At 41.1% G+C, this 15,445-nt stretch overlaps 1 protein-coding gene across 1 annotated transcript; it reads right to left on the bottom strand.

Annotated features, from left to right (window-relative positions):
- Positions 1–3,703: 3,703 nt before the first annotated feature.
- LOC111856288 (coiled-coil domain-containing protein 80-like) lies at positions 3,704–13,205 on the bottom strand. Its single transcript, XM_023836126.2, has 7 exons — positions 10,840–13,205; positions 10,373–10,529; positions 8,591–8,727; positions 7,046–7,197; positions 6,547–6,650; positions 5,601–5,684; positions 3,704–4,611 (listed from the first exon to the last, which is right to left on the bottom strand). The coding sequence occupies exons 1-7, from the start codon at positions 12,571–12,573 to the stop codon at positions 4,289–4,291; spliced, it is 2,691 nt and encodes an 896-aa protein (XP_023691894.1). The 5' UTR covers positions 12,574–13,205; the 3' UTR covers positions 3,704–4,288.
- Between the last annotated feature and the right edge of the window lie 2,240 nt (positions 13,206–15,445).

Below are 15,445 nucleotides of genomic sequence, written 5' to 3'. Positions count from 1 at the left end.
GAAGACCTGCCTCTTCTGGTCAACTGGTGGATTCCAGGCTTAGCTTTATAATTAACGTGAACACTGGGCCTGTACTGCAAACATAGTGTGCTCACTGCGATTGGAGGGGAGGTGCGCTGTCTGTGACAAGATAACCATGCAGCATTTCTAGCGTCATCCTTATCAGTTTGCTTTTATTTTTTTTGCAGCAGAAGCTGATAAAGACAATTGAGCGGATAATAAATACTCTGTGTGCTTTTAATGGAACATTATATATATATTTATATATATAAATACAAACAATGTGCTGGTCTTTATAATATTTTAGTAAAATCACCCATACTGGGGATCCTAGATGTATGACTATGAATGTGGATTTAAACCCCCACTTTCAGATGGGGGGGGCGTAATGGCTCAATATGAGCCACTGTTCTGTCTGCATTGCACTGTCAGTACAGAATGTGTTGTCTGGCACTATGAACAAAATCTTCAGTTCTTCAGTCACTTTGAAAACAGAAGTAGTTTCAAAACAAATACATGTACTTCATTTTAAACAGAGTTTAGATTCAGTTTGTGAACTTTCATTTCGCAAGAGTGCCATGAACCCAGACAGAACTGTCACAAATCACACTAAAAACCTGGAAATAATCTGTAAATACATCAAAATAGGATCTACACATGACCATGAGATACATATTGTTGTGTATCGCAGGACGAAGGACACAGGAGCAGCAGTCGGGGCAAAACTAAATGGATTTATTAGACATAAACAGGCAAGAAAATAAAAGGATCACGGGGGAATCTATTACACCAGGACTAACAGCGGGACTACAGTTACAACAACGTCAATGTCAGCACTGGGGAACACAGGACTGGGAAGTACCTTTATTCAAAGACTAACAAGGGAACAGAACAAGAGGCAGCTGGAGTGTGTCACAGAAACAAGAGGGAAGACGTGTCCATACCATTCCATGTACAAGGTTTTGGTGTTGAGTGAAATTCAAGCTTGAAATTCAGCTTCCAATTTTATAGCGATAACATTAATGTCACGTTAAGGAAAGTACCAAATGCCTCTCAGCTACATTTTTCCTAGTTAATTTGAGCAGAGCAAGGATTTTGGGTGCAATATTAAAATTACTTAGTAAAATGACTTGAAATTTTATCCGCACATGTGTCACAAAGTTCATGGGTGGGGAACTGGCTGCGTGACTGGGGAGAACCTGCAATATACTGAATTTCACCACAAGGGGGTAGCAAATTATCATCTGGAATAGGATCCGGAGCATTGCAGTCTGAATATAGTTGAGAGAAAGGGAAAATCCTGCAAGTGCTTTTATGTGTCATGTTTCCTATAAACACTACCCATTGTCCTCAGTTATGTCTTTACCATTGGCTCACATACAGACAATCAGGCCAATCTAACAGGGCCCAGAGTACATTGGTAGCTAACTAATGTCCATCATGGAAAAAGGGAATAAAATTCTGAAGGGAGAGCTTTTGATCATTCTGAACAGTTCAGAGAGATGTAACTTGCCAAATTATGCTTTTGAAATATTGCATTTGCCCATAAAACAGTGCACTCATGTGTGTGTGTTTGCGTTATTAAGTATGTGTTTGTGTGTTTGAGCCTACACAACATCACATGGTGAAAGCTGGTGTCAGATTTAAGTCAGGCTCGGGCTGAGAAACGATCTTAATATTCGGGCACGAGTTGAGTCAGGCTTGATCACCATGGGCTTGTGTCAGGCTCAGGCTGACGTTCAGGCCCATGCACAGCTCTAGTCCCTGGCCACAGTCTGTGTATCTGTTACTAATGCTAAAAAAAGAATTAAATTGCTGAGTTTATAAATACATTATCTATACGTTTGTGTACAGCGTATTTTTGTAGATCTGCATGATTTTCTCGGGAAATGTGTCATGTCAATGTAACTTTCAGTAAGAGGGAAAAAAATGGCCAGTGGAACAATTCTTTGAAAACTAAAGATGTCATACGTGATATAACAATGACAGCTAGTGTAATATGTGTAACTGTAAGAGAAAATAATATATATATATATATATATATATATATACTGAAGTGCCAGGCAGACCAAGGCATTGCGGCGGCAGTGGATGAAAAGGCTCAGACATGGTAGGTTATTTCCCAACACTGGAGCACATCAGAATCACACATACAACGCAGGAAAGGGGACACGCGATACTCGGGAGCACAAATGTTCACACTAACAAATACATACGGTTACTTTGACGACATATACAAGGGCCACGTGTAGGGCCCGCGAGTACACCGGGGTACGCTAATCCCACCGGCGCTACAATCTACTTTTCTGGGGATTTAGACACATGGCGTCCTGAGATACAACATGAACTTCACCTTATGGTACCCCAGTAAGCCTATGCCATTGGAAACGTAGGACACGACGTTCTGAGGAATACCATCTATATGGTCAACAGGAATGGGCGTGATGATGCTGTAACAATAATAACAGTAGTAGTAGTCGTCCACTTGTGCAGATGATTTGTTCACATTTCAGAAGACGTCCTACCTAGTCATTCTCAAGCAGCAGATCCTGTGGAACACACACTAATCACAGGTCGCGTAGATTCCCAACAAGAGGCTTCCAACGAAACTTACCAGAGATTAATAAAATGCATATTCACCAAATTTTTGTACGCAGCAAATTCTGATAGAGTCCCTTAAACAGAGAGCCTATGGTATGTGCCCAGGACACATGTATTTGGCAAACAAACGAATAAATATGCAACTACTGCACAATCCTCACATGATACTAAATGCCCAGTTATGAGAGGGAGATACCTTCAAATGTCCATCACATGGACCACTGACATCGCCAGTCAGTCTTTGTGCAGCTAATGGCTTCAGATTCGCTGTCACGAGCTATAGCACGAAGCTCAAACCCATCCTACAGATTATAGCTGCCGTTCAGCCACAGATTTCTGTTCTCTGATGACAGATATTTGCAGTACGTAGCACAGGACCACCCCCATTGTGTGATTTTGAAAAGCCTACAAATGCTCCTCAAGTGTGGAAAATCCCCATCTACAGCTAGTCTTAGCAAAAACAATGTTCTCCCAGAATAAGTTGCCCTCTCTAATTTACCATTCATGATTCACCAACAATTACCTTCCCACAAGTCATTGTTCATAATAGAAGTATGTTTTCCTCTGCTGCTTTCAGCATTACCTATTGAATCATTAAGAGTGTCAAGTTACCAAGAAGGATAAGTGTCTGACAAACAACACTTACGGAGTTGTGTGGCAGGCTGCCTTTGTCAGAGTATGTTTTTGTGTGTCTCAGTGAAGTGCGCTCCCTGAAAAACAACCCACTCTGCAATCGCTCATTTTTGCTGCCCACACAACCACCTGCTCTTATGTATTCAAACCCATAACCCTTAAAGCAGGAATTGGACAACATTTGTGAAATGGTGCGAAATTAAAAATATCACCAATTTCTTCTGCCTTCATTATTTTCATTTGTAATTTTTTTTTTTGTAATTGTTTGAAATGTTACGTATACACAATAACATACATTAAAATAGAACAGAATAAAATTATATATTCAGATTTGTCTTAAACAGCTGTGGTTTACCTCTGAGCAAATTTCCTTTTACCTAATCTCAAATATGTTAAATAGGAATCGTTCAATATGCATATAAGGCCAATAATGATATAAGGCCAATCTGCCTGTACAGAGTTGAGCATGTCTGTGGCAAAATATTTTTATTGAGGAATAAAAAAAAACTTTGTAGGTTACATTTTTATATACTATGCCCATGGGAAAAATGCATTTTGATCAAAATGTCCTTCAGAATAAAAAATGCTGTTGACCCCTGCATGATATACATTACTTGGCTATTGACTTATGTCAATAATACAGACAATTACCCTGCAGGAGGCACAACATGCCTGAAGAGGGCAGTATAGAACAAAAAGCATCTGCTCCTTTAGCAAAAACTGAAGTCATATAGTATTTATGCATAAAACATGTGCATACAAATAACACAACATAGCCAAAAACAACTAAAAAAAGATACCAGAAACATCTATTCACTGACACAGAGTAGTACATTCCTTACAAAAGACAAAAAAAATGTAAAAACAATTTTATATATGAATGCATCAGTAAAAGTGAACAGATTACTTAGAATATTTACTGAAACAAGTTTGAAAAAGTGTAGCTGCTTTAAATTATACACTGGGGAAAGACTGTTTAAGTCATAAGAATGGGATTTTGGCTCAGTCCACATAAAATATAAATAAACTACAGTCCACAGTTGAAGAATTTTCCTTAGTAACCGTAGCCTTGGTGATAACCATCTTGGTAACCATCATGGTAACCCTGGTTATGGTAACCATAACCTCCGTATTCTTCCTCCGGACATCTCATACCCAGCGACTGCTGGATGGCCATCTCCTGTCTGCGTAGCTGCATGGAGTCCACCATGTCGTAAATGATGGCCATCGACCACATGGGGGAGGGGTACCAGGATTTCACATTGCCATCTTTCCCCACAAGCAGCATGGAAAAGTATTCAGGACTAATCTGGAAGTAGTTCCTGATGTCCCTCACCAGAGAGGCCGAGAGTCCCTCTCGTTCCACAGTAGCACTTCCTGCAAGCAAGCAGATCGATTAGTGTTAACTTTGCCCCCGTGTTTCACCATTAGTGAAAATAACATGAAAACATCGGACACGCTACAAGGAGAGTTTCTGGTTACAACCTACTTCAGCCAAAAACTTGAATGACAAGGGTTTTAGTGAGTAAATCAGTTTTAGTAATATTTTGCATTAACTGTACCTACATAATGCCTTTATAATGCATTCATAGAGCATTCAGTGCACCTGCATAATGCATTCATAGAAAATTCGTTAACAGCATGTAAGTATCTCTTAACATCCTAACATATCTTAACAGCTTTAATATACATTAATAACAAACATTATACGATAGTAATAAATACACTGCCTGGCCAAAAAAAAAGTTGCACATTTTAATATTTCGTTGGACCGCATTTAGCTTTGATTATGGTGCATATTCGTCAATGATTTCCACATGCTTATGCAACATCTCAACATTTTTTTCATCCAGATTTGCATTAATTTCTCGTTGTAATCTTATATCGATGATATTTATGGAGTTGAACCACTCTATTAAGTCTTCTTCAGCACATCTCAAAGATTTTCAGTGGGGTTAAGGTCAAGACTCTGTGGTGGCCAATTCATGTGTGAAAATGATTCCTCATGCTCCCTAAACCACTCTTTGACAATTCGAGCCCGATGAATCTTGGCATTCTCGTAGAAAAAATCCATTGCTGGGATACCCTGGCCATTCAGGAGATTCAGGTGCTCAGCTGACTTCAACTTATCGCCGCATAACGTTGCTGAGCTGTAATACTGATCCAATCACTGGCTCTTAAGTACAGTTTGCTGATTTAAATTCAAATGGCGACAATTTTTTTGGCCGGGCAGTGTATCATAATCACATATCATACAATGTTTAATCATTAGTAATTGTATACTCATATGATGCCAGTACTGCTGCTTTCTTTCACATGGTACTCAGTAGATAAACCAACAATCTTTTTGCCTGTGACACCCTTACCGTTTATGGCATGGAGCTCCAGCACCCCACCCATGTCCACGGGATCGACACCCATCAATTTCAGAATGGACATGTGACGCAGACCTGGAGGAAGAGGCCTCTTGGTCAGTTACAGTGAGACCTATGACATTCATTCCACCTCCATAAAATTTAAACTTTTCAGCACTTGCTTCACACAACAGTTTGGGTACTATAGTGGTGAGCGGCTCCGCAGGCTAAGTTCCCGTGATGGGAAGCCAGGAGTCACATGCTACACATCCTGATCCCGAGATTTGGAGAACAAGGTGCGGGAGGCGAAGAGAAGAATTCCGGCGTACTTGTGCAAATAAAGGATGTAATCTTATATACAGTACTGTGCAAAAGTCTAAGGCGGTCAAAGAGAATACCATATAAATGATTTTCATGTTGGTATATAACCTGATATTATGCCAGTCAAAGTGTGTCAGCTTAGCCATTTCAAAAACTCTCCTAAAGTCAGCCTAGTGTTTGCAGTAACTGTCCAATACAACCATATATTTTTTTAATAGACCACTACCCGACCCTGTTTGGCTAATCAATACCTCACTGAGTTATTTAATGAATTAATTCCTTAATTGAGCTGGGGGAGCAATTTAAGGATAACTGGATTGGCTAAGGTGCCCTTAAGGAGAGGTTTGGGAACCAAAGTAGTCTTCATATAGCCATCCAACATGATATCGGTAACTTTTCGGAGAACAGTTCATTTGCAGATGTTATGTTAAATTGGGTTAATCTGTTTTTTTGTGAGCAAATATACACTTACTACTCAGATAAATAGTCTTAAACATTGTCATTGCCTACCTAAGACTTTTGCATATTACTGTATATGAAAAATAAATACACATTGGTCAAGAATGACACATACAACTAAGCCATTTTGCAAGCAAAGTGAAACCAGCCTTTCTGTGAGTCGCACATATAGTCTCACCCAGGTTACAGCCTTGGCTGCTCAGCGCTTGGAGCTGCTGTTGATAGGCCCATTCCTCACCGCTGGGGGCAGAGATGATAAATATTCGGCGTCTCCAGCGGAACCTGAGGTCAGACACTCCAATCAGCACATCCTGCTGTCACAGTTGACCGCCAGTCGCACCAGATGAGAAACACATCATGGGTCTGGTCAAGGCTGTTTTCCATTTTATATGATAATTTGTCAAATATTTTTAGATTTTTAATGAATGAAAAAGCAAACAGGTCGATTCTGAAAAGAATCGGTTCAACTCGCTCACAAATCGGACACCACTATCATTCATTTGAGGAATTGAAGCTCTCATAGTGCTTATCTTTCCGACTGAAATTCACGCAACTACAAATGCAATTCCACATTGTATTGGACTTGGGTACTGATATACCAGTCATATTAGAACAGATTTGCAGTGTGATATCATGCTCTCTAGCAGGATTGACTGCATATCGTTCTGTGACACTACCTTGAGAGGAAGTTCTCTAAAGATCTCGTCTTGTCTTCTTTCTTGCACATCACGCCATCCCTCCTCTGTTGTTCCATCTCTTGGATTCGTGAGGTGAAGGTGTCAATGTAGTCGAACACAGCCTTCATGGAAATAGGCACTTCATAGTATTGCTGCAATGAATGAATGAGACGGACACACATTAAAATTGTATATTTTGATGAGGGCACTAAATCAGCCATAAGTATTCAGCAGCTAGTGGGATTACTATTACTCATTTATAATTCATCTGAAAGGTTTAACAGACTAATCCATTCCCAGCCGCTTAGCCTGGGTCTGGTGCCGGGGGCAGCAGTCTAAGCAGGGATGCCCAGACCTCCATCTCGCCAGCCACCTACTCCAGCTCCACCGGGGGAACACCGAGGCGTTCCCAGGTCAGCCGAGGGGCATGACTGTATGTCCTTTCCAAGTCCAAAAAATACACTGGTTAGGGCATGAACTCCCATGAACCCTCCTGTGTCCTTGTCAGAGTGAAGAGCTGGTCCAGCATACTGCGGCCAGGACAGAATCCGCATTGTTCCTCCTGAATCCGAGGTTCAACCGATGGACGGACCCTCCTGGTAAGGTCTACCCCGGCATAGACTTTACCAGGGAGGCTGAGGAGTGTAATCCCTCTACAGGTGGGACACATCCTCCAGTCCCCTATCCTAAAAATAGGGACCACCACCCCAGTCTGCCAATCCAAAGGCACTGTCCCTAACGCCCACACAATGTTGAAGAGGCGTGTCAGCCAAGACAGCCCAGCAAAATCAAGAGCTTTGAAGAACTCAGGGTGAATCTAACAGACTAATAATCTCTTAGGCTAATAAAAATTAGGCTTAGTGAATTTGGTTTTAATTAATCTCTCTGAAGATCAACAACGTTTTAAGCTAGATGAGCACGTCTTTAGTACAAAACATTTTGAGGAATGATAGAAGATCCTCCATAGTACGTCTTTCAATGATGATTGAAGGCGTCACACAAAAAAAATAACTACAAACAATGGATTCATGTTTTTGAATGGTCCATTCACAAAACAAATCACGCAACAGACACACTATTTACAAACAAGCAAACAAAGAGGCAGAATAATTCTGCGTTCCATTCATCTCAGAGGTCGGAGCTGGGAACGACATCACACCCCAGTTAACAGCATTCCAGTACAGTCGGAAAGCCATTTAGCAATACCAGGGACCCATTTCAAAAAGCAAGATTTCTTGCTTAGCTGGATAACTTAAGGGATTTAATTTACCCCAGTTCAAATGGCCTTTATCTTTGTTCACTTACATTTAGCTCAGACTAATAAGTTCGGGGGGGGGGGGAGCTCAGGGTTGTGCAGATCCCTCTGACTTCAGGAGTCAGAATTCCGACTTCAGGGGGCATTCCAGTTGAAATTTCCGACTGGGAACTCGGAATTTCCGAGTTACGAGTTCAGATGGAACGCAGCATAAGAGCAAGGTCCAACAGCCATTTGATCCCGCCACATTTGTGAAAGTGCAGCTGAGTGTACGGAACCACCTGCATTACCTTCACTTTCATGTCAAAGTCGGTCAGCACCATGAAGAACTCGTTATCTGTCATGCCAAACCCCTTTCGCAGCTCAGCGATGAGATCTTGATTTACAAGCTCCCCTTTTCTCAGGCCTTTCATGGGCTTGTCATGCTCTGCAACAGAAAAGCCTTTTCAAATGCTCACATATTTACTTTGCCCTGACTATTCAAAGCCTGACCCTTCATAGTGATCCAGCCACTGCAGAACACACTTCATCTGGCACCTTTAGGATTTATTTTAGACACCTCTCCTCAACTTTAGTCTAAACTCTAAAACATCTACACAACTAAAACTAAAAGCCTTTGATCATAAGCAAAAAACAGCAGAAATGTAACAGTGGTGTATGTTTGTTTCTTCATAAAAATTACATAAAAATTCAAACAATTTTGATTTCAGACATATTGACGATACAAAACAGCTTTATTCAAGTAATTTTAAGAATAGATGTGTACCGTTATCATATGATGTCTATAAAATAAGGAATAAAAACAATTATGTGTTGTCTCACATGTTTTAAATGAATAGAATAGTGCATGAAGCAGAAGCAGTATTGTATTTTGTTATTTTTTACAATTAGCCAGCTGAATGGAGCACTGTGAACACATACCACTCTAGGGATTTAAGTTTGTACACTGGGTGTGTGTATGTGTGTGTGTGTGTGTGTGTGTGTGTGTGTGCGTATGTGTGTGTCCTGGATTTGTGCATTACTTTCAGCCAAGAAAGAACATTGGTTTCCCTTATAGAGAAAGCGAAACTGGTGCCAAATGCGATACCAAAATGTGAGCATTACTATTACAATGTACTCTTACACGATACAATGTTCAGATATTAGCAGCCTTCATCCCACATTAATAAGCTATTTTAGGTAATTTTACTTGAAAGGGAATGAATAATGTAGTAGTACATGCTTACTTAATGTATTTATTAACCAGAAACTAAGTGTTAATTACGTACTGATTCCATGTTCATTAATCAGTAATAGATCATGATGGTTCATGTATTTTATGTTAGTTCATGATTTATTCCTAAGTAGTAACTGAGTAACTAAGTTATTTAAGTACAGTGTTGCCTGTGATTTATTGAGTAAAGTGTTACCCTGTTTTATGTTTCGAGTCATGGCAGAATATATCCCGCTGAGCAAAGATCAAGTTGCTGTGGTTTGGAAGCAAAAGGAAGCTGAGGTGGAAATGACAGATAAATTGGATTTTGTCACTCGCTTTGCTTGTCAGACTGCTCTATCAGGTACATTGACACAATGTGTGTTATATCATTTCTGCACAGTATTTCACAGACTTTGGTAGCGATAACCCCTAAATTAGGATGTCATGCAGAAACAGCAGTACTTATTTAGAGTGCCTGGCAAATCAAAATTGGCTGTCATGATAATTCCTGTGCTGGTAAATTTACATAGTGTGTAGCTAGTAGTGGTGGAAGCAAAAGAGCTGTAACTATGTTTACATATATTTTGAAAATTAAAGTTCATTCTTAAAGTAAGCATAGCAACCTAAGCTAAATAAATGTCCAGTAACACAAAAGATCCGGCAAAGTCGGACCCAACAGATTTTCAAACACCTGCAACCATCAGCCTGAACTGCAAAGCATACAGTCTCAAATCTGAGGGTGCTCTGGAGTAATATATTACAAGGATTTGGGTGGCCATGTCATTTACAGGTGTTTCAAACCACAGGCATCACGCTGCACATCATTTAGGCTTTAAATCCTTCCTGGCATACAAAGGACAGGCAAAGCAAAACTCACCTAGCTGGTAATGGTCAATTTTCATTGTGCTGTTTTCCAGATTCCCAAAGATGGTTATAACGGAGAGTTTCCTGATAGCCATCTCGCACACATTCTCCAGGTACTCGTCTCTTTGCTGGACATACATGCGGTGCTCCTCAGTGGGGCTGGTGATCAGCTGTGGGGAGATGGTTGTGTTGTGCACGCTGAAGGCCAAAGCTGAATCCCACACAGTCTGCTCATCTCCGTGTATTTCTACAGTACTTTTGCACGTGACATTAAAACAAAATTCCAGACTTTTTTTGATCAGTTACATTGTTTAAAATTCTTTCCCCGTCACACAGTTTTAACAATGCCAGGAGAATTATGCTTGGGTGAAAGGAGACAAGCATTTAGCATAGACGATAAATTTATGCGAAACTGATTTACCTTCAACAACATCCTGTTGAAAGCTACTGTATCAAACTATTGGTTCAAAACATACTCACAAGCAGCCGTCTTCTACTTTCAAAGTAATCCATAAAAGAAGTTAAAACTCCCTTGGAAGGTGGTGGTTTCTTTGACGACTTCTTGATTTCGTCTTTCTCTTGGTTTTTGGGCGCCTGCTTTTCTGTCTTTTTGGTGAGACTTTCTCCTTTCCCATCTTTAGGTGCCTTTGCCTTCTTCTCTGCTCTGTCCTTCTTCACCGACTTTTCGGTCTTGTCTCCCTTCCTCTTCTTCTCTGTGTTATCCTTGTTCTTGTTCTTTTTGGCCGTGACAGACTCTACTTCCGTGTTGTCTGGATGTCCAACAGTAGGTCTGCTTTCCGTATATGTATCCTCATATTTATTGGTTCTTACTGTTCCAGCACTTAGAGTTTTCTGTTGTTTTGTTTTAGTTTGCCTAGGTTTCATTATCGTGACACCAGCGTTCTCGTTATTGTAATTCTTTTTGTCTGCAGGATTGTCTCCATGTCGGCCAGTGTAAGCTTTGGTGTAGTAATCAAGTGGGTGAGTTGGGTAAGGAGTTGCTCTGGGTTTACTTCTGCCCTTGACAAGGTCTCTAGTAAGAGGTTGGAGTTCAGAGTCACCCTTGGCTCTGGACGCTGAAATCCGGTGATTAATCCTTGGAGCTTTAGTGGGTTCCGGAGTAGAAGCTGAGATGGTGGTATCAGGAGGAGCTGTTGTGGTTGTCGTAGTGGTTGGCACAGTGGTAGTAGTGGGCCGGGTAGTGGTTGTTGTTGTTGCTGCGGTAGTCGTGGTGGTTGTAGTTGTTGAGGTTGTAGTCATTTTAAAGGTGGTTGTTGGGAGCACAGTAGTCTGAACTGGCCTGGGGGTTGGTTTCTTCTGTGGTTTCCGTTCAGCAGGCACACCCACTTGGGGGTCAGAGTTGGGGGTCCCCATTACATCACTCTCAATGACTTGTCCCTCCACGCCAGCCTCCTTGCACTTCTGCACAAAGCCCCTCTGCCTGACCTTCTCCAGCTTGCGCACAGGGGCCCGATCGATCACCTCGTACATGGCCTCCAGCCTGACAGGGTAAGGGTACCGCTCCTCTACTTGCAGTGTTTTACGTAGCAGCACCATCCCAAACTTTCCCTTCTCCAGCTTGAGGAAGTTCATCAGTCTGGGGATGAGCGCTGTGTCCAGCGACTCCTCTATGATCTTGCCCTCATTGGTGATGCGGCGCACTTTACCTTCCATCTCGCCCTCCTGATGGAAGAGCACAACCTGCTGAACATGCCTCTCTGCCAGCTCACAGTACACATCCGGCTTTAGGAGGGACATCATCAGGCGAAAGTAGCCATCTGAGGCATGAGGTGCAGAAATGACCAACACACGATTTTTCCCGGCAAAGTTTGCCAAGACGCTGGGAGACCGATTGCTGCTTGGCATCTGGGTCTGCCTAGGGTGGACCCCTGGTCTGGCCTCATCCTGGACCATTTCAGTTTGGCTAAGGTTTCGTTGATTGTTTTGTCTCCTCTTTAGCAGTCCGTTACGTTCCCTATGTGCAGGATGATGGTGATCTCCCTGCAGTTCCACCAACCTCACATCTGTTCCTGAGATGGACGGAACGTTTCCATTAACTATTCTTTTAGCCTGGGTATTTGAAGTCAGCCTTGGCATATATTTCCTGGCATTAAGGAAGGGTTTTGCATTTCTATCAGTCGCATTGTTTTCGGAGGCAACTCCTGTCCAGGCTAAGAAGAGCAGTCCAACACTAATTGCGAAAATCCCCTTCATTTCCCCACTGCGATAAATAATCACCCACTGAAAATGAAATATACCATATGGGGAGCGTTGAGCTTAAGAATGTATCCCTTTGTTTGTGGGGGGAAAAAATTGTAAACTGACCGAAATAAAAATTCTGTGGTACAGATGTAACTCTCTCCAGTACTCAAGCAGAAGGGAACTCCGCTAAGTCATGGTGAACAGTGCGAAACAAGATGTATACATGGATGTGTCCGCTCTGAACAGATCACGGCGTTTAAAACCTTACACGAAATTATAGACATGCAAAACAATGCTTGGCATTCAAAATTTCACAAAACTTAGCCGCCTATTTCTGCAATTTTAAAAAGCATATATTTTGTTAACTAAGAAAATTAACGTTCTGTAAGTAACTAACAGTTTACCGGCCCATGTAAAAAAGTTCCTCTTTCTTTGTATCCGTGTAGTCCATTAAATCCGCTATTTTGCAGTTTTTCACGTAAACATGATGCCTAAGTTTCAAACGCGAATCAAAACTAAGAAAAGTAACGTTGCGCAACTAATTCATCTCGTCTTGATTCTTTTGCCCTCTCAACTTTTGGAAGCTATCCCAAGAATGTGAAGAAAGCCACAAGCTGCATGCCCTGTGCCGAGCAGAAACAAGGACCGACCGCGGGAGAGAAGCGACACACAGAAGGGGGGAAACACAAACCCCCTGCCCGCCTCCTCCCCGCCTACATTGGGTCGACATTTATTTTGGGTGATATAGATACTCGCTTTCTCAGGGGTCCGTGCACGAGGCTATTTTATTTTAATTGATTAGTGGATTTAAATGAATAGCCATCGTTTATTTACACGATCCTTTATATGGGATTAAATATTAAAAGTCACATAAGGACTCCGTTTTAAACGTTCAAATCAGTACATGATATTGCTAATTAGCAAGTACTTATTACTTAAGTAATCAGCTGTCATTGAACTTAAATTTTAATGGACATCTAAAGAATGGTCTTTTAAGTACTTAAACTCTGCATTCAGAAATAGATTTTTACTGTCTATCTATCTATCTATCTATCTATCTATCTATTTTTCACCATATATGTGTATATACACAACATTACAGGCTGGTCACTTCTGTTTCCTTAGTCACATGTCTTTTGGGGGTTTTAAGAAAAGCTTTTTGGCCTGAATGAAAACACCCTGCTTCTGGTGCCAAATTACTTAGAACTTTCCCTGGAAAGCATCCAGTTCAGTCCTAGACTGAGCCTCTGTTCCCCGCACATGCTGGATTACATACTGGACTGTTTCTTTATGTGCTCATTGGGTGGAAACCTGACATTTCCTTTTATTGCACAAGAAATGGGAAGGACATGCATATTTTCGTGGTTGCAAAAACCTCTCCCCGACATCAGAGAGAGGGCCCCAGTGATCATGTGGAAACAATGCACTCATAAAATCATATACCGTGAGTCATCTAACACACACATTCAGAGCAAACATTTTCCTCGATTGACTAAACAGTTTCAGCACTCATCTGTTATGCACAAGCTAGACTGTGAACATCAAAAGACAAGCAAGTTGTAATACAATTGATGCACATTAATAATGCTACCATTTACCATTAGCTGAGCAGCTAGTTGTTGGTTCAATTCGACAGAATAATTTCTTAAGTCTTTTGCCATTAATTGAGAAGGGATGAGGGAAGCTAATCAAAGAGCTGACAGTGGAGATGTATGGACTGCAGTGTATGGCCATGATACTAGATTTACATGAAACCATGAGCCATTGTGAACTTTGAATCAAAAATGCATTTGCTGAGTCTCTTGTGTAAATTATTGTCTCCGAGTAAACACTAAGCTACCCTCCAACTCCTTCGCAGTGCTGTTTACATAGATAAAACTATTCTAATTATATACCAATGACCTACGTATTGAAGCAGCTGCTTTGTTTAAGTATGCTTTCCCAAAATAACGCTTAGTTCTAACTTTGAGCTTTTTTGTTCAATGCGTTATTATACATGTTGCTCTAATAATCATGTGTGCAAAAATGTATTCATTGTTTTCAATTCCTCAAAGCAACTAGGAATCAGCATCTAGGAACATTTAAAAATTCAATTCCACGTCCATACAATTGCTCATGCTCTGTAATTTCATGAACCCATTTATTATAGACTTACAGTCTGTACAGGGCACAGAAGAAAATCAAATTCACCGCTTGTTCATTATTCATTTGTAGTCTAACAAGGATAAATCACTTGAAACCAGCTGAAGACCACTAGGTTTTTAGAGACATAAGTCCAATAGGTAGGGTCCTACCTGGACTGTACAAAATACAGTGGACAATGCTGGAAATTCCAACAGAAACCGTGAAGATCTTTCATTGTTGTATATCAAGTGGTGGAGAGCAGTAGCGAACACATGAACTGCTGAGCTCAAAATGCGATGACGCAACGACAGGTAACAACCGGAAACCAATGCAGGTTTTCAGATTGGTTTGATCCTCCGAGTTTCTGATTCGCTAGTGAGCTAAAGTTAATCTACACAAACAGCCAGATATGTTCAGTATGACATTATTAGTCCCATAAATCTTTATTGTCACACGAGGTTGTTTGCAGCTGTCATGCTGTCAACTCATTCTGCATCTGTTTGTAGATTACGATGCTCCATTTGATGGAGGTATGGGGGTGTTTTTCTAGCTTAGTAGCCAGTAGGATTTCAAGCTAATACCTGCATGCCAGAGATCCTTAACCTTTTTTGTACCATGGACCCATCTGGCAGTCTGGTGAAGCTTTAACTTGTCAGTCAAAGGTCAGTCAAAATGTCAAAAAAGTCAATTTTTCCCATCCGAGTATGTGTTACTCCTGAAATCTATCTGAGAACTCCTGTGCTAAATCCATCATTGGGAG

This window comes from Paramormyrops kingsleyae, chromosome 16, assembly GCF_048594095.1.
Source record: "Paramormyrops kingsleyae isolate MSU_618 chromosome 16, PKINGS_0.4, whole genome shotgun sequence".
NCBI lineage: Eukaryota > Metazoa > Chordata > Actinopteri > Osteoglossiformes > Mormyridae > Paramormyrops > Paramormyrops kingsleyae.
The sequence above is the reverse complement of the archived record's forward strand: the minus strand, read 5'-3'. Positions and strand labels throughout refer to the sequence as shown.